Consider the following 26536-nt stretch of genomic DNA (forward strand, 5'->3'; position numbering starts at 1 on the left):
ACATGTCACGGCTCATTAAAGCCTTCACGGATTTCCTGGGAATTGCACTGATTACCCTGTAGCATAAAGGCTAGAAATTAGTGAGCCGCTGAAACAGTTTGCCACGTAAAACCTAAGCCTGCCTGGTTTTCAGGCATATTCAAGTAACTTTTACTAACTCCTACTCTTACATTCGGGACTCAGATATTGTTTTCGTGTTGAAAAATAAAGTATTGGAAATGTCAGAGATTCCCACATCAGCAGTTTGGTGGCTGATCATGCTTTCAGGTCGATAAATATGTAACTTATAATTAATTTCTAATTATTTAACAATTAAATTTTAATCATTACCATTAATTATACTGTGGTTATTGCATTAATCATTAACGATTAATTTATTTACTTGTAATTAATTTTTATATGTAGCCTTTTAAAGTTATTAGATTTCAAATCAAAACATTAAATATCATCAACATAAAATATTTGTTTGCATGAGAATCTGATTCTTTAAATATCTTCCAGTTTAATAAGTCCTCTCTTGTCAATAACAATTTGCTGGGGATCTATTTGGCAGCTAGGCACTGATGCGTAAAATGATGGCAATCCAAAACTACGAAGGGATAAGAGAAAATGGGGTTGACTGAAGAGAGAAGGATTTCAAAAGTAAGGTCCAGTAAAGGGGCAGTGTCCAACAACGAGAATATAATTATTATTTGCTTTAGTGCTGCTTTTAAAAAGGAGAATCAGTTCAGCCCATTCTTTATCCAGTGTATTATCTGGGCTCTTTATAAATAAACTCGTATCACTTCTGCTCCCTCCTTCTGTGATGGAGTTATTGGAGGGGAAGGAAATCACTGCATTGTGGAGTGTGAATCACTCATACTGTAACAGTGAGGACCCTATAATGGCCTTAGGTACATCAGATAAATTCAAATTGAAAATTACAAAATGATGAATGCAAATGCACAAGGATGATCTAAGCAGAGGCAGAAAACTCTGTTTACAGCACAGCGTGAGCAAGGTGGTGCTGCCAGGAGATGTAACCTACTGGGCTCACTCAACATGCTTCACACCGCAAAAGGAATTAGGCTGAGCTTTAAGATGTGGGAGGTAACACAACTTTAAACAGGACACATGTCCTGACCCAGGAAGGGGCAGTGATATTTAAAAACAGCTGAGGCACGTGCGGATCCTTCACACAGTCCACAAAGACACACTTACAAGCAAATTTTGTGCCTTTTCTCTTACTTTTTAGCAACCAAACTAAACCACCCACAAGCCGCAGTCACTGGCTCACTGGTGCAGCACCAGGGAGACACAGCAGAGAAAGTTAATCCCTGCTTCAGAAACTCTGACGCCCAAGTCACAAATGAGAAGATAGCTATGTACGGGCCGGGAGCAGAGCACACGGTGACAGTGAGACGCCGCTAAGCAATGCCTTGGGCTACCGACACGTTCAGGGTAAAACCTGTTGCCCTAGCCGAGGCATGGCCCACATTGCTGCCCAGAAAGCCCAGGCGAGAGCCGAGATGCCCAAGCCCCTCTCACAGAGGCAAAGGGGGACCAGCCTTGCTTTGTAAAGGGGCTGGGAGAAGAAAACCTTCAGAAGCCCAGTATGCCCTCAGGTACCCTGGCTATGGGAGCCAAATAGCTGAGAAAGTAGGATTTATGGGGTGGGGAAGGGAGGAGAGAGCACAGGAGCTCTTCTGACACCAAGTGTGTGATAACCTCGTCCAGGGGGTCCCCCAGGGGCCGGGGGAGGTAGATTGCCAGGGCAAACTCACAAAGAGGCCCATGGCCTGCACCGCACATAACAGCGGCAATAAAAGTCATCTTTTGGTTCACTTGCTGGCCGAGGGAAAAGTCAACAACAACCAAAAGTCTTCATTTTTCAGATAAAAGAAATATGTCAAAATAAGTTTCACTTGGGCTTGAAACACATACGTTGTTCAATTCAAAACATCTTTTCTTTGAGTTTCGGACAGAAAAGGTGTTTCAAAACAAAAACTGAAAATATTGAGACTTTTTCAAGGGTATTTTTTCCACCTCAGCTAATTCCACTAACATGCAAAAATATTTACAGACCATCTAAAGAAGCAGTTTTTAGCCAAAACAGTCTCATGTGGAAAATGGTGTCCAGAACTACTAAGGAATCAAGATACAGATAGGAACTGTTTTGCAGTAAGATTAATAGCTGCAGTATCCCAGGCTACTGTAGCTTCTTTAATCAGAATACCGAGAGTTGAATACAATCAAGTACTGATAGGTTCCCAAGACATGCACATCTGCAGACACTACTCCCCAGTTCACAGTCCCAACTGTGTATGGCACTGCTTGAAACCACGGATGGGTCCTCTGGGAGCAGTCTATTCAGTTAGTTTGAAGACCACTGCAAGAATACACTGAAGAGAAGTGGCCTACTTCCAATTTACCCCTGGAGAAACCAGCCAATAATGAAGAATCTGAGGGAGGAGTAGCTCAGCCAGGGAAACTGGCCTTTTAAGCTAGGACCAGGACCCTTCAGCAACATGAACTTTGTGCTGAACACATCCCCACCGTCCAGCTCTCACATGCCTGATACCACTTTTACAGCTCGGGCACACAAGGAAAGTGACATGGAGACATGGAGCAGGTGACATGGAGAACCCATCCCAGTATTGAAGACAGGGCTATTCAAATAATTTGTATCACGCTCCATTCAGCATCTTGTTTCCACAGCCCTGCCTTAGCAGGAAAATGCAGCAATGGGCTACAGACACCTCCTGAAAGAATGGCCAGAGTCACAAGATATCTTGCAGGAATGCACAAAACATCACATGTCTTGGACCTTGCTGAAGTAACACACAGTGCAGATCCATAACAAAGCCTGTCGATTCTGAGCCCTAAAAAAGCTGAAGTGGCAAAGGGAACAGAAAAGGGTAACACTGGGCATAATCAAACTTAAGGTCTATCAGACATACTTTATATTCAGTACCGATCTCAAAGTACAGTCACGCCAGACCAAATCCCACTCAAACCTGTGAGAAATATCTTAACCTAAACCTGCACTCACAACGCATGATTTACTGCCTTCCTCTTTTCTGACAGCTTTTATGGATGAGGCTCCCAAAGTGGAGGAAGTGAGGAGAGCCACTGTCAGGTCATGTCATCTACCCAAGGTTATGCAGCAGCTTCGGGGAAAAAAAAAAAAAGGTATTTACAAGTTCAGGACTCGTGACTCACATCCCTTGTTTTAACCACAGCACCACACATTTCCACACTTGAATGCTGACCAGACTAGAATGCGGTTCAAGAAAAAAACAACACTAGCTGGTTTGCAAAGGATTTTTCTCTTTCCTTTGGCATTTTCAGGGAAAAGGAGATTGCATTTGTCCATCACCTAGAATGGGGAGGACTTTGGAGCATAGCAACAAGAGCAACAAACATTTGCTGGGTGCAACGGGCTCAGCCTTGAGGTATTGGCGGCTTGCTGGGAGGAGCAAATTAGGCCACAAAGGACCATAACTGGTCTTGCTCAAACTGTAATTAAGTGTCATTGTGCTTTCCAGGGTGAACTATTTGATTGTCTCTTCAGGAGCGAGCTGGGATTATGGCGTGCACAGAGGAAGAGCACAATGCTCTTTACCCGCCTAGGGTATAGGATAATGCTGGAGACTCAGAGAGATTTCTGGTGAAAATGGTTATTATTTTTCCTTGCCTCAGCCAAAAATGTAAGATCCTGGCCCACCACACAGACAAGCTGCCTCTTTGTTTAGAGTCTGGAAACAGATACCATTATCCCCAACCCATCCCCGGGTAACTGGCCCTTAAATGGCTCTGCTGCTACCTACAGCAAGTAGATGGTAAACCCACAGTTCCCAGGTTCCTCTGTGCTTATCTCACAAGGATTTTCTTCTCCTGGGATGAGACTCATACAGTTCATTATCAGTGCTGGCATATTTACAAAGCACAGAAAACCTCTCCTCCCCCAAAAGCTCCTATGTTAAGTTGGATGGAAGAGCTCCTTGGGACACAACCACCTTATTATTTCTAGGAATGAACACACCAGGGAAGCAACCCAAGTACCAAAGTCCTGACATGGAACTCTCCTTCCCATTTCAGGTATGCTATAGAGACCTAACACTCTATGCAAATATATCCCTGCCGTGTTTCCCCTATGCAGCTTGACGAGTCTATTAAGTACCAGCTCTGCATTTTGAAGTTACTCTTTTCCGTGAGCACCCCATTGCCACCTCTCTCAAACAAACTCTGTTATACATCCTGGTGTCAACTTACCAGAGATAGTGGCCTGTCCCCCCAGCAGTAGAAAAAACCCAGGTACACCTCCTCTCATTTTTCAAAGCTCTGCTCCACTCAGAATGCCTGGCCTTTAGCATTGCAAGAAGGGACACTGCTCTTGGTAGGCTTCGCTTCCAAATTTCTGTATATCCCACTCCTTAAAGTTATCAGCCAGTGAAGACTGAGGTGTCTACTTGGGTAATTACGTTCTCTAGAAGAAACTCAGAAGGAGGGGAAAAGAAGAGATATGTTCACATGGAAAAAAAACCCGCAGAAGATCTTAAAACACTGCAAAAACCGCCAGTGTTGCTGCAAAGAGCGCAAAGTGTTTGCAGTCTTCTTGTTCCAGGAACAGCTCCTGTCTGAGACTAAACTGGTGTACAAAACTGGAGGATTTTATTATTAACCTGATATTTATGTTCAAAGCAAGATTAAGTTAAGATTAAGACTTAACAGACATAGCTCATAAGCTTTTAAGGTTGTGTAGTATCTTTGTGTTACTCGTACAACGGCAGACACAGTGATTTACGTTTTCTTCTGGTACCATAACATGAACCACAGTAGTTTATACAAGAACAGAGGCATCCAGAACCACCGCTCCTCTGTAGAGCTCTGTGCAATACCTTTTGATTTTTAGTTATCGCTCTGTACAATAACTTTAGTATGAATAATAGCATTAATACATTATCTTACACAGTGTTTTTTATTTCTAGAGCTCAAACACCTTCAGAGGAAGGTCACAGCATTACTCATTCCTACATAGTTACTAGGAGTATGTAAGCAGAGAGCTAAGGAAGGTTGGGTAGCTTAATTTCTGGACTGTTACCCAACTCGGAAGACAACGAGGGATGCACAGCTCCCAGCAATCTAACTGAAACATGGTAACATGGGGTTCGGCATTGATTCAGGGGTGCTGCCAAGAAACAAATAAACATATTGGCTGCAGCATATCTGTTCATTTGCATGTGCAAAATCGTGGATCTGTACATGCAGTCCTAGTAAGCAACTGCATGTGCATCTGCGCACTTGTCTCAAAAAAGATGTACCTTCAGTTGTGGGCTTCCTCCTAAGCCCCAAGATAGTCACCTGACTCCAAGCCAGGCCTGTATAGCTTAGACACACTGTACTCTGAGTATGATTGTGGAGCATCAATGAAGTGCTGCCTGGAAAACTGTGATAACGACACACGAGAGCCTATTCCCCCCAAGGCAGACGTGTCAGAGTTGCAGTTAACAAGGGACTAAGTCACCAGTTCTTATCCCAAAGTCACGTTCCCTATAAAAAACCAAGACTCAGACCTGATGAACCTGTTCCTTTACCATAAATATCAAAGAAATATCAAAGTGGTACACATGCTTTAAGAGTAGCAGAAGAGCCCCCTGTCTACCTAACAGAGTCCATCTATGAAGTGCTCAAAGTGCTGGTAGGAACATGGTCTCACCCTCCTAGAATTTACTGTTCATCTCATTTATCACTGTGGAACTACAGTACAACAGAAGTGAAGTAACTTGCATCAGCTACAGCCAGGGCCTCCGAAGTCACATCTCAGTGTCTTAACCACAAGGCCAATCCTTCTTCATCCTCTTGTTGCTAAATGGCACCAGCCCTGGGATTTGTATCCATTCTTCAGAAGAGTCTCTTGTGGTTGTTGTTACTGAGCGTGCCTCTGGCTCCCAAAGATGTGGGCAGACCGCTAGTTCCACCCAGGGGCAGACAGGCAGCATCTATCCCCAAAGCCTATTTGTGAATTCTTCTTCCACATCAGAAATAACAGGATCCTGGCACAAGTGAGAGGTAATGCCAATATGTGGGCTTCTTGCAGGACAGGAAATTCATTAGTCACTGATTACATGTTTCCAGCTGCAGTACTCAGCACATCCTGGGAACTGTGCTTTAGGACATTGGTCCCACAGCAGGGAGCTTTTTTTCCCCCCATGCCATGCCTGCTACAGCAGGAATAAACCTTACAGATACTGGTGTCCTTTACAAAAAGAAGTAAAACAGGAGCTACATGTGTCACATTTTCATTGAATGTGACAAAGTGAGATCACCTACTGTGGCAGGCGATGTCCCCGTCTCTTTAATTTTTCAGCAGCTTATGAAGGTAATTGGCTCCAGAAAGGTTAAGCAAAGGGAGAAAAGCCCCAGAACCAGGCAGCAGTCGCTGATGAATACAGTCTGAAGGAGCTCAGTGCTGCTTTTCCAGCACCCCCTGTAGCTCTGCCAATTACTACTTGGGCGATTACAACACATCTCCAAGCAAGTGGCAGGGAAGCCTATTAAAGGACATTACTCGGTCTTGAAAAGAAGTAATTAGAATGAGCTCCAAATAGCACTGGTAAGTGGGCAGCTAGCATGGAGTGACAGGCGGGTGCTGCCATCCCCATGGGCTGCATTCAAACTGCTGACCACCTGTAGGTAGCAGCCAGAAAGTAATTACTAGTCATTAATAATCGATAGGTTTGGTGTCCCACCATTCATCTGAGGAGTCCCAAGTGCCTGGCAGGACTTAACTAAACCTCACAGCCGTAAGGAAAGTAAACACTGTGTTCTCATGATTATTTTGCAGTTGGGAAAACTAAGGCACAGAGATGTCATGGTCAGCATTACAAGGAATCACAATTTGAGGGTAATCAGGCCTTCTGAGTTTTAACAAATCTATCACCTTAAGAGTGACCACTTGAAAGGGTCGCACAGAATAAGGAACCCAAATACTCCTGTTCTCATTTCAGAGGCTGGTGTTTAAAATTCCAGCTGCTGTACCTTGTTCAAGGTCATGCAGTAACTCAATGGTGAGAACTTGAAAGGACCCAGAAGTCCTGGCTTCCAACATGACCAGCAGCTCATAGTTTGTGAAATTTTTGGCTGCACAGCAGCCTTTTCACCTTCAGTTTTATGGAACAAAGAAGGAAAAAAGGCTTTCAGGTTTTGTACAACAGCCTGCTTCTAGCCCCCTTCCCCAGGAAAGAGCTTTACATGTGCGAAGCACAGGGTAGGACTGCTAAAGCATTGCTTTTTTCTAAGTAAAGTCCCATGAGTATACAAGGGTGACGGTGACAGCAAAATCCAGTCTCCACTCTCACTCTCTGTTGCAGGTAATTTTCAGTGACAAAAATGAGATCACTTTCTAAAGCTTTAAAGTAAACAAGAGCAATTCTGCCTGGGGGGAAAAATGTCGTCTTTTTTTTTTAGTTGAGGTTTTCGGTAAACCGAGCCTCTGAGAATTTCCTGTGACAGTATGTGCTGAAATGCAAAATGGAATGGATTTGCTGAAAGCAGCAACTAAGCAGACCATTTGAAAGAAGCATCTCACCTTCCTCTCTGCACATATTGGGGCTCTTAATGTTTACTTGCTGGCATTGGTAACAGCCCCACTCTTGATCCGTGAGGCCAAGGGGAAGAGCTTGAAAGTTCCCTTTTGCAGAGACTACCGACAACCTGCCCCACCAGCTACTGTGGTTTCTATGAGACACTTCAAGATAGCCTGACATCAGTATTTCCCAAACTCCAATCTTCATAGCAGCCCCCTGCAAGCTCAGAACCAAGCTGGGGAGGGCACCAACACAGTGATGGGGGAGTCCTCAAGGCAGCCTGGGTATCTTGAGCAACACATAGCTCAACAGGCCACGTAGCCACTGTGACATGCTCCCTGTTGCTGGATCAGCAGTGTCCCCACCTCAGAGCTGTCAATCCCTTTCTTGGGCCAAAAGCGTGACTGCTGGTCCCTCTAAGCCCCAAATTTCTGGGGGAGGAAGAGAAGAATAGCAGCCTAGCTCTAAGGGATCCATCATTGCAGCAGTAGCACAAATGCCTATGAAGGCTTCACCTTTGTACATTACTCCAAGGAAGAAAGCCCAGCAATCGGCAGCAGAGCCGCTTGCCCTTTTTCATCTCTTTGCCCCTCTGCTGGTGCTGTCTGAGAGCTCAGCAAAAAGCCATCCCACAAATAGCAGCCTATCTGCTAATGACGGGGTAGATATCCCTTGCTGTCCCATCCTGGTGCAACAGAAGCTCCTGCGAGGGGTGACCTGCAGAAGTTGAGTGGGCAGGGTCCTGTGACCCTCTACTGAGGTACTTGCCAAACTAACAACCAATTTCAGCAGTGGTGCTGTGACGTGATCTTGAATGGAGACCAAGAGGAGGAGCTGTCTGCAGAGCCAAGCCAAACACCGTGGGCACAGATCCCAGGAGAAGGGGCATCAGAGCTTGTGCTTGGCTGATTTTCTTTAAATAGGCAGTTCCAAAAAGCGCCTGTGATTTTCACAGCCAGTCCTATTAATACAATCCTGCCTAATACTGATGGGTCATCCATCCCGAGATCCTTGTCTTGATAAGTCTGTGGAAGGCATGAGCCAGGGCAGAGGAGCTCTCTGGAGCCTCAGCCAGCTCCGCAGCGAGGCTGTAATCCAGGGCATGCTGCTACCAGCAGCTCGGTTCCCGCAGCATGAAAGGAACGGGGGAAGGAGGCTGGTCAGCAGCCCATTGCTCCCAGAGGGCAGGACTGCCGAGCGCCAGTCTGTCTCATCAAGGGGAGGTGCAGGGAAACAAGGACCGAGAGAGACAGCACGGAGACGAAGAAGCCACAGAAGGAAATGGAAGGGACTGTCTAGGGCAGGAGTCCAAGGGGGACACGGGTAAGGAAAAGAGCAGGTGGTTTGGGAAAGGCAACAGGATCACGATGAAGGAAGAAATGAGGATGGATAGACAGCAGCCCTGGCCACCCAGAGCAAAGGACAACAGAAAATCCCTTGCAGCAGTCAGCCCTGTATTCCTGCATACATGTTTCAGCCTGAATTTCCACTGCAAGGCTCTCACGCACACTCTGGAATGGGCTTCACCACATGAAGACTCAAAAAAAATACAAACAGTTCCATTTTTAACTTCACTTCATGATGGGAGTGGGGGAGAAGACATGATTTGAAAACCTGGGGTAGCAATACTGCCTTCACTGTATGGTTTGCAGAGCCAAAAAGAAAAGGGCTGTGTTGTGGGGGAAGATGCTGAACAGCTCTGAAAAATGTCTAACAGACTTTTGCTTCTCTGTGACAAAACCAGATACATTGGTGAATATACCAAAAACATTAACATATTTAGTTTTCCACCAAAAACTATCACAGAAAAAGAAGTTTTTCTACAAGTATTTTTCATATTTTTTTGGGAGAAAAGCTCCCAAACCACAGTAATCATTTTCAAATGAGGAAAGAAATTACACTTTTCAAAAGAGTTTTTAAAGAATGTTTTAATGTAAAAAAATTCTCCTTTGTTGTCTTCCCCTGCCCCAAAAGCCTTGTGAAAAATATTTTTTCCCTGTACTGTGGATGTTCTCTTCTCTATAATTAGTATTTTCATTATGCAGAAAAAGTGTTTTCCTATAATTTCTCCCAATGGCTGCAAAAAGCAAACATATGCCCAACTGCAGCAATAAAAATGGAAAATGAAAACTTTTTTTTTTTTTCAATCCAGGTAAACTGTGAAACAAATTTGGAAAAATGTAACTTCAGCGAGTTATCTTGTTCCAGTGGGAAACAACCTACATCTCTGGTAATCCCTGAAAACGTAAAGATAGTAAAATTTGACTGATTCTGGGAAATTCAGAGATAGGAATTTTCTGAGTTACAAATCCAAATGCCACTCCCAAAACAGAGTTAAACTGTGTTCCTTTTGCTTTCTGAGCTCTAAGTTTTCCTGAACAACCAAGACAACTGTGAAATTGCCTTAAAAATCAAACTAAAAAAGGCTAACCAAAAAACCCAAAGAACTCTTCCCCTTGTCCCCCCAAATCCCTCAAAACCCCACAAAACAAAGCAATCCCTCTCTCAAAGATCACCACACAGTCACTGGCCACTGGATGGTGCAGTCTGGAAGGACACCATGCACCGAGGCACGTCAGGCTGTACTTTCATGTCTATCCAACAGTAAACCAAAATCCGTTGACTGCTGTCAGCACACCTGTACAGGAGTGGCCTTGTCCCCGCCTCGGCTGGGTCAAGCGGAGCTGCGGGCTTGCTCCTGGGGCTGCCGGGCTCCTCCAGCTCTGCACAGCCGGAGCTCCAGGCTCTCCACGCTGCCAGTCACTCATAGCACTGACTTGAACTCCCCATTCTTCAGCCACAAAGTAAGTGTGTGCATGTGTGTGTATACTCATATATACTTATGTGTACATACGTGTATATTCATATACTCCCACCTGACACACCAAAAGCCTAACTCACAGGGAGCCAATTCTCCACTGAGGGATTGCTACTAGAAAAGTAAACCAAACAATAAATAATAACCTCGCTCTTTTCTGTGCTAGCTTTCTCCATGAAGTACAGGCCTGTGATGTCTTTTTTTTTTTTTTTTTATTAACAGCAGAAGCATGTCTAGTCATTTTCTTGTTTCACTTTCAATATTCTTCAGCTTTAGTTAATTTCACAGGCCAGGGAACAGAGATGATCCTATTCTTCTACCGAATCTGGCTCAATAGGATTCTTTCCACCCTATTTCCCAGATGTACGTTTGATTTTTCTAATGTTCTCCCTGATACAATAATCCTTCAGCTCGCTCTGTTTTACATTGCCTCTTTTGAGCCCCTCGTCCTCCCTGCAGCAGAGCTAGAAGGCAAGGAACTGAGGATGCCTGTTCGGAGCCAGCCCCCTGCATGTTTCTTGACTGCGCAGGCTAACAGAGGCTCTGTTGTGCTCTGCACCGATAGAAACGTACCAACCCAGGGAGTGAAAGGCAGAGGATAGATTCATATTATACAATGTTAGTGCTATCAAAATACAGCTGGGCCTAAAGAGCCTATTCAGAAGCTCTAGATCGTGCTTAAAAAGTAAATAAGGTGTCTCAAGCACAGCTGCCTTGAAAATGCAGCTTAGTGAAACAGTTAAGACCATTTTACGAAGTAGCATAGGAAGCTGAGTTTGTTCTCTTAGTTTCCTTACACACCAAAAGAAAAATGGAAGAGACTAAACTTGAAATACTGAAGCTGCATGTTTGATTAATAACTAGACAAATACCATAACGGTATTTTGCCAAAAGCCAGAGGGATGCAACTTTTTTGCCCTAGATGATGCAAATTAGGGCTACTTTTAAAATCTGTTATTAGGTGTGAAAGTCACCCAGGCAAACAAGCCCAGCACAAGGGCCTCTGCACCACTCCTATCCCAGAAAAGCATTTTACGGCCCCTACTGCTGTAACTCCATAACCCCTTCCCCTGAGAGCAAAGGTGATGAAAAGTATGGACTCTGGCCAGAAAAGGGCCACGGGGGGAGAAAAATGCTGTCGTCTCTGCTCAGTCCTCATGTTTCAAAGTGCCACCGCAGAAAGCCAAATCTGAAGGTGCAACAGCCCAAAGCAGCAGCACTCAATTCTTACAGAGTTGTCTCCCCAGAATAACAAGATAGAGACAACCATAACAGTGCCAGGCTCTCACGGGGAAATCGTGAGAGCTCTGAACTAAGCTATCGCAAGTGACCCAGGGGCAGCACACAGACATCTCTGTAGCTCTGAAAGGCACAAACTCCCTGCCTCCTCCCAGGAGGAATATACTCCTGACCTATATTTGGCCAATAGACTTTATCAAGGCAGGAGATACTCTCTGCCTACCTATAGAAGCATTTTTATGAAGTTGGGTAGGAAGGATAATTACTGTGGTAGAACAACTACTGTATATTAAATTCAAAACGAGCTTTCCCCCAGAACCCACAAACAGAGAACCTATCCTTTGACTTCAACACGTGTGCCCAGAAAAAAAGGCTAAGAACTTATAGGGCTGAAAAAGGTCTCATATACTACTGTGGCCAGCCAACTTCTTCCTCAGTCTGCTCAAATCATCACAGTGGAGACATTGTGGTTGACCTTTTGGGGCAATACTTTTAAATACATGCCACAGCAAACATTTTAGCTCATTTTGAAATCTCTGGTTCTTGTGACAAATTTTTAGCCTTAGGGTAATGTGAAAAGAGACAAGCTCAAAAAAAAAAAAGACAAAAAAAAAAAGACAGGGTGGTTGGGAGGGAAGAGCATCGCTGCTGCTAACAGAGAAGTGACATGCCAGTGTGTTTGTGACACCTTACCTTATCCCCTGGCTGTGGTCTCATAAGAGAGACTTGATCATAGCCTCGTCGAACCAAAGCCCACAGTGCATCAAGTTTGCCCTGGAATAAAAAAAAAAAAAAAAAAATAATAATAAAAAAGAGAGACAACCAAGAAATCTAGGGAAACCAGCATGAGATTAAACTACAGGTGAGTTGATCCAGCCTTTCTGTATTAAACTGTCTGCACAAACATTGCTCCTGTGCTCCTGCCCTCTGTATACTGCTTATCTGGACAGCCAGAAAAGAGACCTCAATGGGGTAACGTGTACCCGATATGCAACAGGCCAGATTCAGCCTGCTCGAAACTCACTGAGGATGACTGTAGTTTCATGTGAACAACTCCCCTAAGAGACACAATTAGACAGGTGTTACGTTAACAAAAGGTAGAACAACAAAAGTACTGTACTGATGGGAGGTGAGCTGGGGCATGGATAAACAGCCACAAGACTACCTACCTAGGCAGGCTTTAAAATTCACAGGTACTTTCCAGACAATAAATTCAAGCACTGTTAAACTGATCTGTGAGCATGGTGGGGAGGAGGGACCTCATCCCACAAAGCACTGGTTTGGGACGTGGCCACAGGTTTCTGGGATGAGCATGGTATGCTGTTCCCTTGGCCTGCGCGAGCCCGCCAGCTTCCTTCTCTGTAAGCGGAGATAACAGCTCTGCCCTGCCTCAAGGGTTGTGTGAGGATACATACATTAAAAGGCGGGGAGACACCAGATACTATAATGACATGGGAGAAACGGGGATGAAAGTGTGGAGAGACTGAGCGACTTGCCCAAAATCAAGCACTACTTCTTGTGGCTGAACTAGCAGGGAACAGAGCTGAATCCCAACCCAAGGCCTTAGCCACAGTGCAATCAAAGCAAGGATGGTGCACTTTATCTGATCCTCTTTGTATGCTGCCTTGAGATGGCACAAAACAGCATCTGCCCTCCCTAAGAGTTGAGATATCTGCTGTTGCAATCCAGGCTGTGCAAAAGTACCTGAAAAGAAGGTGTGAGCTGAGGGCGGGCAGATCTCTGCTCATGCCCTCCAACACCCTCCACTCTTCCTCAAAAAAACTATGGCAACACAGTGCCAGGTGAAATGCACGTTCCAAGAAATGGGCAAAGTTGCGGGTTACTGGCCGTTTTTCTAAAGAGACTCTCCCAGGTCCACCATAAGAAAGGCTGCGCTAAGGAAGTGGGATGTAGTAACGTGCATGACATAAGAGACTTGGTAAAACTGAAGGGCAGACACATCACCTTGATCGGAGTGTACCATTTCCGCTGGGAAGGTGGTTTTCTCACATGGGGCTTTTTTGGCTTGGGTTCCCATGGCTCATACTCCTGTTCTGGCAATTTAATAATAGCATTTTTGGGCTTCTCCAGTTTTGCTCCTTCCTCTGTTGACCCCTTGTCTCCCCATCGCACCTGAAGTCAGGAGAGCACACTGTAAGTAGAGACACTTCAGCAGTTCCCACCAGCAGGTGGTTTTCACAGACATTAATCTAGTTCCCATCAGATGACCCAATGCCACCAGACATGAAGCCAAATTTATGAAGGCACCAAACTCCCACTGTAGTCAGAAACACACATTTAAGAGTCAAATAGTCTCACTCAAAAACCACTTGAACTACTAGCATTTGTACCTTGCAGTAACCTAAGGTGTTGTGGGAATTCACAGCATCCAGGGCAGATTAACCCATTTCCAAGTGAAATCTGAAGCACTCTGCCCAGCTCTGCTAGGACACAGGCGTAATACGCTTCCCATTGCCTCACGCAAAAAGCAGGCAGCAGCACCAGCTCAAGGTAGGCAGTCTTTACAGCTAGCCCTAAGCAGCTCCTGTTGTTCAATTCAAAAGTGAAGAAAGGGTCAGTGGACAAGTACGTGAATGGTTTGAGAGCATCAGCCCTCAAACTTGTGCAGCTACCACTAAAAACAGCTCTTCCAAAGATGACCTTGCACAGCCACAAGAGAGGTCAGTAACTTTATCTTCACATACTATACACTACTCATTTCAAGCTGAAATTCTGATTTTGTTGTCTGACTTACCTCAAACAGAAATGTGAAGCTGCATTCAAGAGCAATATATGATCCATTGGGTTACTCAGCGTCAAGGATAAAATTCTCCCGAGGAAAATGGTTAAGGATATTAAGATGCAATACTTCAACTGCAGACTTGCAGCAACTTGCTGAGAAGCCATTGCTTTCATTCTGTTAGCCCAGATCCTCAGCTGGCTTACATTTGCCCACCTCCCTCAGCTACCAGTTAAACCTAGTGGGAGTTTCTGGTGTGACATCCCTGAAAGTCATCATTAGACCCTCAGCTGATATAGGTGAGTGACAACTCCCTGCCTCATATTATCCATGGTTAGGAATACTGACTTGATTTCACTAACATGGTTATTTACAGGAGTTAGCAGCTGATCACAGTATTATCCACTGACTCCCTGGAACGTACATGCCATAGGACAGCACAAGGCAAATTTCTTTCACAGTAACACCTCACTTTACACATCAAGACTGGCTTGCGCATGAATCCCAGGGCAGGGTGTGATTCATTAGCCCATTTCAACACAGGTGTGTTTTTGTTCATTAGGAGTTAATGTTTAACTGGGGAAAAAAAAAACCAAACAACAAAACAAAGAAACAAACAAACCCAAAAGAAAAAGGAAAGAAAAAAGAGGGGGGGGGGGGAGAAAAAATCACTGGTTTAAATTCCCCAAACCAACTGCTTCCAGCCAGCCAGGCACAGTGTAGATGGCACTCTCAAACACTCAAAACCAGTGTAACTCTGCCTGAGACAAGAGAACTGGACCCAACTGCACGGGGTTTGATTCAGTAAATTAAAACTTCTTTTGGTGCTTATTCCATTTCTTAACATGCAAATTTTCTCTGGCTCATAATGCTAGATTCATTTAATTATTCACGTGAATGATGGCAGCTTGATGTTTGTTACTTGGACAGCAGGTGCAATCAGGTAGACAAGCCCTAATTAAATCACAGTCTCTAGTCCATCAAGGTAGCTTTTTAAAAATCACATAAAAACATATTGCTACGATTTATAATTAAATGTGCCGATTTTTACAACGCTAAAGAACAAGTCAAATACCTCCATCCTCTTAATCCCACCAACACCACGACCTCCATAATAAGATGCATCCACGGTTGGCCACTTTTTCTTTGGCAATCCATCTTCATCATCTGATTCCTATGGGAAAGACAGGGAGATATTACTGCCGTTCTCACATAAACAGCATAAACTATGGAAAACAACTGAACATCCTATGGTCCAATCCTTGGATATTTGGCTTTATGTGTTATACTCATTTGCTGACAAAAAACAAAAGTCTCTTGTCTCTGCAGCTGCAATTTTAACTAGGGAAGCCAAAGAGGATTGCCTATTCTTCTCTCCAGGCAGCTTTTATTTAGTCAAATATGCATTGAGCTTCAAAATCACAACTGACTTGTAAGGGAAGGCAAAGTGGAGATGAATCGTACATTATACTGGCTTGCCACTATGCCATGCAGAAAAAGCAGCAATCAGCCCAAAGAAATAATTTATTAATTGCGCTTTTAGAACTTAATGTCACCTAACAGGGGAAAAAAGCTACCACTGTGAGTTTTCTAACGTGCATCAGACCCTTTTCTCATGGCAGCTGTAACCAGTTATTCTACGCTGCTTGATTCTTTGTAGAGTCTGGCTCAAGCTGTACAGTTTGGAACCAGGACTCAGACTGGAGCATCTCCAGATTATCAGGAAGCCTAGATCCAGAGTTTTTGACCTGCAATTATAAAGACTGCAGATTATTTTTCTGGAACGTGGGAGAGTCTGAATCAGGGTTTTACTTCAGGTTCCTTGTTCTGTTCTTGCTTAACTAAAAGCTGGCAAATGTTTCTGGTTCGACAACGCTGGGAACACATCTCCAGCTCTATCATCTTGAGCCGATAGAAGTCACTGGGATTTCTCGGACTCCCTATCATTACGCTGAGTCGAGGCAGCTGAAAGTCACACCATGACACTCTCCAAGTACACACATAACTGAGGAAAGGGCCCAACAAGCCTCCTACAAGACCATCTTCATTCCTCACACTCTTTAATAAAGACACAAAACTACACCTCATGCCGATATGCAGATGCGCGTGCTGCTCTGCACAGTGACTGACCATGCACAGTGCTCTCTGCTGATTTTCATCTGTACAAGTATGTTTCTAGAAACACTGCCTGGACTTAGTTTTTACTAGAAAAAAAATATAATCAAGTGAAATCCAAAAACTAGGGAATGACACAAATTATTGTCAGATTACTAGGTGACATTTTCTCAAAGTTGCCCTACATGTTTCTATTGGAATGTAAAAGGAACTGAGAGTCCAAAAGCCAGCAATAGCTTTTAAAAAACATGCCTTAATTTTTGTTTGTGCCTTGGAGAAAGGTATTCCCATCAGTTATTCAGTGACATCTGATCTCTCAGCTATGGTTCATGGGTCAGTTCCTCCAACAAATTCTTTAGTATGTCCAGGCAAGACTAGAGTTGACATTTCCATTAACTAGTAAGGGGGTTTGGGCTTGATTTTTTTTTGTTTTGGTTTGGTTTTTTGGTTGGGGTTTTTTTGTTGTTGTTTTGTTTTTATCCTAAGGGAAATAAATATACAAGGAAGGCACTGTGGTTTAGTGTTGGGTTTTGTTGTTTTGGTTTGGGTTGTTTTTGTTTGGTTTTTTTGAAGAGTATAACAAATACACACCAAATTTTATCCCATTTCATGCCATATTTAAAACAGTACTCAGTGAACTACATCAGCAGTTTTAATTCATTTATATTTGACTTCATTGTGAACTTGAGCACTATATAAAATATCCTGCCTCTTCCATGGGATTTCAAGTCTTCATGTCTAACAACCCTTATTGCTGGCAAGCCTGACAGCAGCAGGTCACAGTTAATAGTGATGGCTGATACTTGGTATAAATCCTTTATCAGCTGGAAAAGTATCTCCTACACTGAACACATAGCAAAGCCAACATCAACAGCTACTACAAACATTTTGAAAAGTAATGGAAATCTAATGCTAGCAGTTTAGAACAAGTTTCACATAACTGTATTCAGTTTAATAGCAGCAATACCAGACTACGTCAGCTAAAGGGCAGGTCACCATACCTAGGGAGGCTAGTGCTAAGTACAACGAAACAACAATCCATACTGGATAAAGGCAAGTCCAAGTAAAGGGATGGATAACATCTGTATTCTGTGCTATTCCTGGAGGCTTACGTCAGCTCACAGTCCCTTTGATTGCATTTAAAATCTCTGCCGATCAGAATAATCGCAAAGCATCTGGGAACTCTGCTGCAGGGGCGTGATGCTCTCCGAAGCCTCCTTCAAACGCAGCATGGCTGCAATTGCATGCTTCATGACAACACTAATCACCCTAAAACCAGCATGATTTTTGGTGCATATTCTAAAGTTAAATTGTCTCAGTGCTGCTGCCCAGGACAAGCAACAGGATCACATACACAGTAATGATGGCCCCTGGCAACCTCAAAACAGCAGCTGTGGTTGCCTCCTGATATTCATGCCAAGTTACAGCAAGTTAGCAGCAAACTGTAAGCTTCTCTTGTGGGTTAGGCAAGTATTTTTCCATCATTTAACTGTCTATGCCTAGGAAAGAAATAAAGGCAGGCATGAGTTTTCTCTGGAGATACTTTTATTTATTACTATTATTTTCATGAAATTAATACAGTGAAACTAAGCTGAGATCAGGGTCAGTGAGGGCAGGGTCAGTGTGTTACTGTCCCAAAAAGAGCTAAATACAACCCTGCCTCAAACATCTCAAACCTAAATGGAGAAAGGCTAAACGTCCTTCCAAAGGTCACTCTGCAGCAGAGCCACAGCCAGGGCAGGCTCTTGTCTCCCTCTCCTGTAGCAAAGCCACAAGAATGTGGCCTTCGCTGTCCTTTCTTCCAGCTGCCAGACTTTGTTCCTTACCGCCCATCTGGGCTAAACTCCTGCTGAGAGCAACGGCAGCTTTACTGGAGGAGGGACAGCTTTCAGCACAGCTTGAGAAGCAAAGATTTGCCTACACGCCTGTTTGATGCGCGGCAGAAGGCACAAAATACCATGGGAACTGTTGGTCTGTGGACTTCCGAGTTATGCAACTATTTTCTCTGTGGATGGAAATAATCTTGCTGTGTGTATATAAAGAGGCCAGAAGGCAGAAATAACTGTCCTGACCCAAGAGACTGCCCCTCATGGCCTTCAAGGTGTCATTAAGACACCTACAGGGCTGACGTTCCTGGGCAGCACAATACACTACAGTGGCTGCAGACAGTGCAACAGCTCAAAAATAGCATACTTACAGGCTCTGGAGGTGGTGGTGGCGGCGGCTCCTTGATCACCTGTATCACAACGTATAAGCAATGGGAGAAATCTGAGATAATGGTAGGGTTCATCCATCTCAACGCTGTCGTCTCTGTTTTCTCACTCATATCACAGGTGAGTTGCCCTGCTCCATTCCCCCACATTCAATCCTCTCATTAGCCCCATTGCTTTTCAGATGGCATAAAATAGATGCAGATGAGAAGCTAAATCCATCACGTTGAATTATCTGATTAGTCAAGAAGTGCCCTATTAAGTAACTCATAATACAGCTCCATATTCTGGTAGTTCTGCCTTAAAAATGTCATATAATTACCAAGCTAGTGCAAAACATTCACTCAGAATCTGCAGCTCCTCAGAATAAAAAAGAAAGCCTAACTCTTGTCTTTAAAAAGGACCGTAACAGCTTATGCACGTATCAGTAAATCAGTTCCATTACGCTTTTCTGCAGCAGGTTTCAAATCTTGTTCTAAGGAGGTCTCGATCACTACAGAAACTTGGGCCATGTTCACGAGCTCACTTAAACTTCCCATTCAGTGTCAAAATCACGTAGGCCTTGCAACATTCAAAAACCCAGACCAGAGTCACTTCAACAAGCACTTTAAGCAATTTGTTGAATCAGGGCCTTACAAACCTGGCAGCATTTTTCTTAAACAAAGTTAACCACCCACTCCAACCCTTTAACTCTGTGTTTTTGCAGAGAAGAGATGAAACCAAGTCAAAAGAATAAAAACCTGTACTTACCACCGTGCAGCAAAGGGGCCAGAACCACCACAGAAGAGCCAGAGCCAGCAGCAGAAAGAGAATCAGGAGAGCAATGAAAAGGATGGTCCCAGTCAGCTGCAAACGAGATGATTACTTCTGAGTTATCTGCACATGTCACAAACAAGGCAGGAGCCCTGAAGTTACACAATTAGACTGGGCAAAATGAGCCAGGTTTCCCTCACTATGAGGTCTCAGGTAGATTGTGCAGTCAATCACTATTATCATCATTAGGGTCACATCAGTATTTGGTGTGACAAGTCTGTATTTGAAGTCATGATTCAGGGAAGCACCTCCTGTTTGTGGTGTGTATATGTATAATTTATGTATAAATTTATGGTACGTTTACAGCCCACTAGATTAAAGGATGTTAAACTCATATATAAACCATTCCCAAACTGGTGCTGACAGGTCCCTTAATACTGTCAGAGGGGCGTTGCAAACTCCATGACCACAGACACTCAGGTGTGCAGAGTAACCTTTCACCACTAGAAATGCAGAATATGCAAATGCTGATATTCAAAGAATGGGAATACTGGAGCTAAGAGCTTATGGGTAACTGTTCGCATGTCAACATCACAGAACGGATCACAACTTACTCGCTCAGCCTCATCAGCTCCCAAGCCTGCCTGTATTGCCTCTTGACTCAAACTGCACACACAACCCCAGCCTGAGTGATTATGCAAACTAGTCCTTAATGCTGCTGGTTCTTTGTATGCTTCCTAGTGCTGGTTTGACTGTTTTTAATGAGATGCTGTAATCATGATCTTAAGCATTTCCGATTCCTATATTCCATCTATTTCTCTGCAGAGAACAGTGGGACTCTGGGGCTGGATAGCTAAGGGTCTACATTCAAAATCAAAGCTAAATTTTCTTTAAAATTTCTAGAATCCAAAAAATTTCAAGTGTTAACACTTGAAATTAGCTTTTCAGAGCAGCCAGGCAACCAAAAAGAATCACAGCTCTGATTTTCCTGGGTAAATCTTGATAGATTCTTTGCACTCAGAGCATTACATGTCAGTGTGTTCAGAAGAGGTATTAACTCTGTGTATTGCTCTGATGACTACAGAAAAGCAGGTCTTCATGCTGCTTGGCCCCTGCAGAACATACAGAGCACATGGCTTTTTGGAAATTAAACATTTGTTGCAGACAGGCAGTGGCATGCTGGGATGTGCCGTTTCCTTGGACTGCACTGGGCTCTGGGATGAGGTTAAGACTAGCTCTGGTGCTCCAGCCATTTATTTTATATTGGGAAAAGAAACCTCTTCAATGGTAGATTTTCCGAGTTTGAGAAGAGGTTCAATTCACCAGCAACAGGGGTACCAGACAACAGGCAAAACCTGGCAGCAAACTAGAGAAGAGCCTGGGACTAGGAAGATGTGAAAAGAGCTTGAAGAAAGGTCTGTGAAGCAGGCTGAGGGAATAGGAGCTGGCTAGAGAGGAAGCTGTAAGAAATTTTCAAAGAAGGATAGGTGGGAGGATAAATGGAAAGAAAGCAAATTCCAAAGAAGATTTATGGAGGATGAAGTCCATGAGATTCACCTTCTTAAATCTGAAACTACTTGCTGAATTCGCATGACACCAGAAAGTGATGCTTAGCCCCTTCTTACAACAGGAGTTCCCTTCACTGTTCCAAGTGGGTTTGTTTTCCCCTCAGACAATGAAAAGGCTGAGGATGGAAAAGAAAATACCAGCTGGTAAAAGCTTTGCACAGTCTGGGTGAGATCCCGAGTGGCTGACTTGTGCGGTACCTAGTTCCTTCTCAGGCCAAATCCTAGAGCTGTCAGGACTGACATGTTCAAGACAGGACTAACAACCACGGCTCCTACTCCATGCTTTTAGGCAGGTAGCCCAGTTTCCCATATCTCTGTGTCACAGCACCACCATCCCTCCACGGCTCTGTGGCTTCTTGTTATAGATGCAAACTGCCCTGTTTTGGGATACACTATTTAGCTCACCTCATTCATTTGGTCAGGGAGCAGCTGAAAGCCAAGGCCGAGTGCTGCAACACGTGCCAGACCCCCTGCTCAAAGGAGTCCTGTTAGAAGACACACTACCTGGCTGCGGTTCAGTGCTGCTGCCGCCCCCCTCTCTGGCCCTCCCATGGCCCCATGTAGCACTAACGCATCTGGAAAGCAGACACGTGGGCAGCGTGAATTCCCAGTGAAGTCAGTTTGCTGAGAAAAGGATGAGTAAAAGTCAAGCATAACTTTAAGAGGTATTGCCGCACTCCTTAAAAACAAGTCCAAGCACAGCACCAATGCAGTGCATGAGCCACAGATGCACATACCACTGCTACTATTACTCCAAACACACATTACCTCTTTGTTTTGTAGCTTTTGTTCCCAGGCGTTGCTTCTCCCATGCTAAGTGCTCATATAAATCACTGAGACATTTGCTAGCAGCAGCTCGGGAGCTGCTGGCAGCAAGAAGCTAAAGAGTTCTCTTTTAATGATTAAATATACAAAGCATCGTAGTGAAGCTGGAATTTGAAAAGGAAATAGCAGACTTCATGCAACTGAACAGAAATAAGCACAGGGATCACACAGAGGCTTTAGGAGTAAAGCGAAGAGAAGATACTTACTGTACAGAAAGGACAGAAGGGCCAGCTGGGGAGGAGAGCTGAGCAGGCCAGCTAACTGCCACCCACAGAAAAGGAAACGGGAGAGGAAAGGAAATGGAGGGAGTCTCTAAAACGAGAAGAGCGAAATGCGTGAAATTAAGACAAAGTTGGAAACTGAACTGCCAACCTCCCTGCTTATGGGATATAACTGGAGTGAGACAGGTTTTTTTTTTTGTACCAGCTGAGAATCAGTCTCCCTGCCTCCTTCACATTCAATCTGCAAGAGGCTGGTCAAAAATTGTCAGATTGACAGGACTGGAGATTGGATCCCTCTCTTTATCCTAAGGCTACTGAGAGGAAAGCTTCCTCTGTCCGTGTTCTGGCCCGTAGGAAGCCCAGCTAGGGCTAAAACTTCAGTCTTCATCAGAAGTAAGTTACATATGGGTAACTAAATGCACCAGTTAACAGTTGTGTTTCACTGCAGATTCAAAAGGTTTTATTGTACCTGAGGTAGAAGAGAGAATAAAATGTGAAAATATCAGTCTTCAGTGTAGAAGATTTGGAGGAAAGTTTTGGAAAAATAAAAATAATCAGGTGAAGCAGCAAACACATCTCTGCCAAATTTTAAGTCCCTGTACCCTGGACTGTTCCAGCAATCTGGTGTGAGATTTCCCAGCTTCATTGCTGAAAACATCAGATAATCAGATTTGCAAGTTCCAGTCACTGCCTCTATCTTCATTCCTGCCCCTCTGTTCTGCAGCTGTCAAAAAGGCCAACAATGATTACAAACCAATATGACAGCATTTGGTGTAGGCTATAAAAGTCCTTTTGACACTAATAACAATAAAGCTCAACTTTGATACAAAGTGTTTGCTATCAGGTACTTCAGCAAACCTGTTTAGTGCACAAGCACAAGGCCAAATCTTCAGCCACCATACTTGCCTGCACCGGCTATGGGCGTTACCTATTTTTACTCCAAGGCAAGGAAGACGACTGCCTATCTAGTAGTCAGCTTCTTCATTTTGATTGTTCGATTCTAAAATCAGATTTTGATAAAGGATCACTTCTAGCTGTCGGTCCCTGACACGCCACCTGGGGATAGGTGGTCTTTTTGACCAGGAGAAGGTCATATCGCAGCCATCGCTGTCCTGCAGCAGCACATTCTCCCTCGGCTGACCTAAGCAGCAGCCTTTTATCAAGAAGCTCATCCCGGGATCTGAGGCTGCTATCCCTTTCTGGTCATGCCCTGTGACACCAAGAGAAAAGCAACCAGCTCCTGTCACTAAAACTGTAGAAATGCCTTAGCGAATCCTGAACTAGTAAAGACAAATTGTGGTGCTTTAAAACAAATGCTGTAAGCTCCAACCAAAAAATAACCATGTAAATTTAGAGGACCTTCCATGCTGTGGCCCTTCCAGATCCAAGTCCTGGCAGCTGCACCTTTCACTCCAGATCCCATGAGGGATCCCAAAGCTCAACAGCCTGTTACTTCCTGATGCTCCTTCCCTCATTTTCCCAGATTCCCTTCTAGTCAGATCGTAGCTTTGAGGATCTCCCTTTCCTGGGACAGGAATGGGCAGGGTGCCTTTTGTTGTAATTTTTTATTCAGTAAATCTATCATGATCCATGCATCATCAGTAACAATTTAATCTTAACTAGCTCTGGTTATTTTTCAAAGAACTGCTGGGATCCAGTCAATAACTGTGATGCAGGAGCTGTAGAGAGCTCATGCTCACTCAAGGAGGCTTTGCCTGAAGAGCCACCGTCTCTTTCCAAGATCTCATGGTTTCTCTGTCAAGCCCCATTGCAATTACTTACACACTGTGTGCTGGTGATGCTGACAGAGCTGGAGATGAACGTTAGCCCGTTGTTCATGCTGACTTGTAGGAAAACCACCCTAAAGCACAAAACAGATACACTTTTTTTTAATGTCATCTTTATATCCATTGTTCCCTTTATTCTGGCTGTGTTTTAGCCATTGGCTCATGAACACGCATGGATAAAATGTCCTGCTGATTCAAGGCATTTTCATGGCCTCAGGTGCTTACCTGCATTTGTCTCTCTGCTTGCCCAAGAGCTACCCTTTTTTATGTTGGCTTAATTGAGTTGGGGCATATGCTCTTTATTAAAAAACCTCCATCCCACCTGGGGCAAAGGGCACTAGGACAGTGAGTCATAACAAAGTCTCAGACATTTGCAATACTACCCTAGATAGCACAAGAAACTTTAAGGCTTTTTTTTTTTTTTAAACCCCTTCTGCAGCTTAAAGAGCCAGAATGTGTTTTCTTTTATATCCAAGTAAATCCAGAATACCTGCACTAAGGTCAAGGGGTTAAAAACACTGAAATGACAGTGAAATTAAAGAAGAATCTGGCCCTAGACATTTTCCAATATCCAAGAAAGCCATCCTCCAATATCATCTGAGGAAAAAAAAAAAAAAAAAAAAACAAACCACAAAAAACCCCAACAACCCACCGACCAAAATAACCCACAAAAAAACCCCACCAAACAGCTTTCCCTTACCCACAAATAGGAAAGGGGAGGGAGGCACTCCCCCTCACCCCCAGTACGGTATTTAGGCACCCACAAGATCACCCGGGGGAAGGTAGGGCCTTGTGCCATATCTCCCAGGAGTCTGCAGGATTACAACAGCTGAAAAATACCAACACTAGCCAGAGCAGGGCAAAACACAGGAAGCAACATCTACAACAGCAGAAAGGAATTCAAATCAAGCATCTCTTTTCAATCAAAATGAAAAGTTTGCCTGGAATTCAACTACCTTTTGGTCTGAAAAAAACAGGATATAGGAACAGAGGAGAAATCACCATTCTATAATTCAATGACACGGGACCATGGTCCAACAAGGCATTTGGTTAAGCTGTGCTAAAGACCCACCATTGAATAGAGCTATGCTGGTTCATACTAGGAGAGGATTTAGCACAAAGGGGATGGAGGTAATCCTGCCACGCGCACAAATTTATTAGCCTGGCTCAGTAATGACATTCTCATCCAGAAGTCTGCTCTCTCGACACGTGCTGGAAAGCAATACTTACTGTCCAGCATCTTCTATCACTGGGGCAGGACAAAGTAAGTAAGTATCATGAACAAGGGTCGGCTTTTCATCTGAAAAGAAATTAATATAACTGTCAGGGATGAAAAAGAGAAATTGTCCCAACCAGGCCACCCCCTGGAAAAGCACTGACACCAATGAGAGCCACAGATAAATTCAGTATATAGGCAAGTACCAATATTCCCCAATGGTACTGATTACAAATCAGTAATAGGATGACCATTCTTGTTGATGCCAATATAATGTTATCAGGCTAGAGATACCACAGCTAAGAAATGGAAGTACATGTTTGTTTCTGACAGCAGTGATCAGCCATTTTGAAGCCAGTTTTGAGCAATATTCATCTTGTCTATCTGACAAGCGCATGTAAACTCTACTTATACTGAATACTCTGATCCCACAAGTTACTCAAGGGGTCAAAAGTATAGGGTTCAATTTTTGCCTACCCACTTCCAAACACATACACACAGGAGAAGCCAAGGCTGCACTGTTTGAGCCCAGGGAAAAGGAAGAACTGAGACGGGGTGGAGCCGAAGTGGACAGACACCAGAGGAAAAGAAAAAACTCATGGCTGGTCATACACAGGAGACGGGCAGAGAGGGGCCATGACTAATGTTACTGTGAGGACCTGTCCTGCACTAGCTGCTGCTTTTCCCATCCCCAACCTCCCCTCTGTGGCAGCATCATCTAGAAGCAGCCCATGTTTATAGAGGTCTGATGCAGGCAGAGTCAAAAGCAAGGTCATGGGTGTTTTTCTGCCTCCCTGCACTCTGCTGCTCCAAGAGTCAGCAGTGCTAATCCTGTTGCTTTCAAAAGCCACATCCAGAAAGCCAAGTCCCATGAACACAGAGAAGAGGCTCAGCAGTAATCCTGCAATGCCACTCCACTAAAAGTGCATAAGCTGAGGCACAAGAGCAGACAAGTCACTGCTGTGACCACACCTTAGCTCCAAACGGCCCGAAGCAGCTAAGGTGCTAGTCCAGAGAAAGACTGGTTCACAGAAGTCCAACCCAAGTGAATTAGGGGCTGGTAAAAAAAGCTGCCAGCTTATTTAAGCCTTAGAGGCTTGATTACTCTTTCTACCTAGGAAAAAAAATTAACTCGAGCAACAACAGATAGGAGAGTTGTTCTTTCATGCTTCACCCACCCCAAGCACACCTGAAGACAAAGCTCATTCCCCTGTTTTGGCAGAGATGAGACCATGGAAATTCTAGTGATATGTTTTAGGGCCAGCCTGAGGGGAAAAAAGCCAGCCAGCATAGATCAGCATCTCATCGCATCTGTTGCAGACCTAGCCCAAGGAGAACACAGCACGGAGGAGATGTGGAATTAGGGTAGTTTTCCTCCTGCGTACTTCCAGGTCCAGGTCAGCACCCACTGTGTGAAGTCCAGTCAAGGTGCCAGTGCATTAGGGACAAGGAAGAAAAAAACCAAAAGTCTGTCTA

The 26536-nt window shown here is 44.1% G+C and overlaps 1 protein-coding gene across 2 annotated transcripts in view; it reads right to left on the reverse strand.

The window, feature by feature from the left end:
• ANTXRL (ANTXR like) overlaps positions 1-26536 on the reverse strand; it is a 63053-nt gene that overhangs the window by 10726 nt on the left and 25791 nt on the right. The window contains exons 11-17 of one of the 2 annotated variants that reach the window (XM_076338673.1): positions 25075-25144; positions 23840-23918; positions 19441-19536; positions 18678-18716; positions 15441-15539; positions 13591-13758; positions 12319-12399 (exon numbers count right to left, since the gene is read on the reverse strand). In XM_076338673.1, coding sequence (XP_076194788.1) covers positions 12319-12399; positions 13591-13758; positions 15441-15539; positions 18678-18716; positions 19441-19536; positions 23840-23918; positions 25075-25144 — 632 coding nt within the window. The remainder of the gene's footprint in view (positions 1-12318; positions 12400-13590; positions 13759-15440; positions 15540-18677; positions 18717-19440; positions 19537-23839; positions 23919-25074; positions 25145-26536) is intronic. The other variant, XM_076338674.1, reaches the window with a different exon arrangement.

Source organism: Aptenodytes patagonicus, chromosome 5 (genome assembly GCF_965638725.1).
Source record: "Aptenodytes patagonicus chromosome 5, bAptPat1.pri.cur, whole genome shotgun sequence".
Taxonomy (NCBI): Eukaryota; Metazoa; Chordata; class Aves; order Sphenisciformes; family Spheniscidae; genus Aptenodytes; species Aptenodytes patagonicus.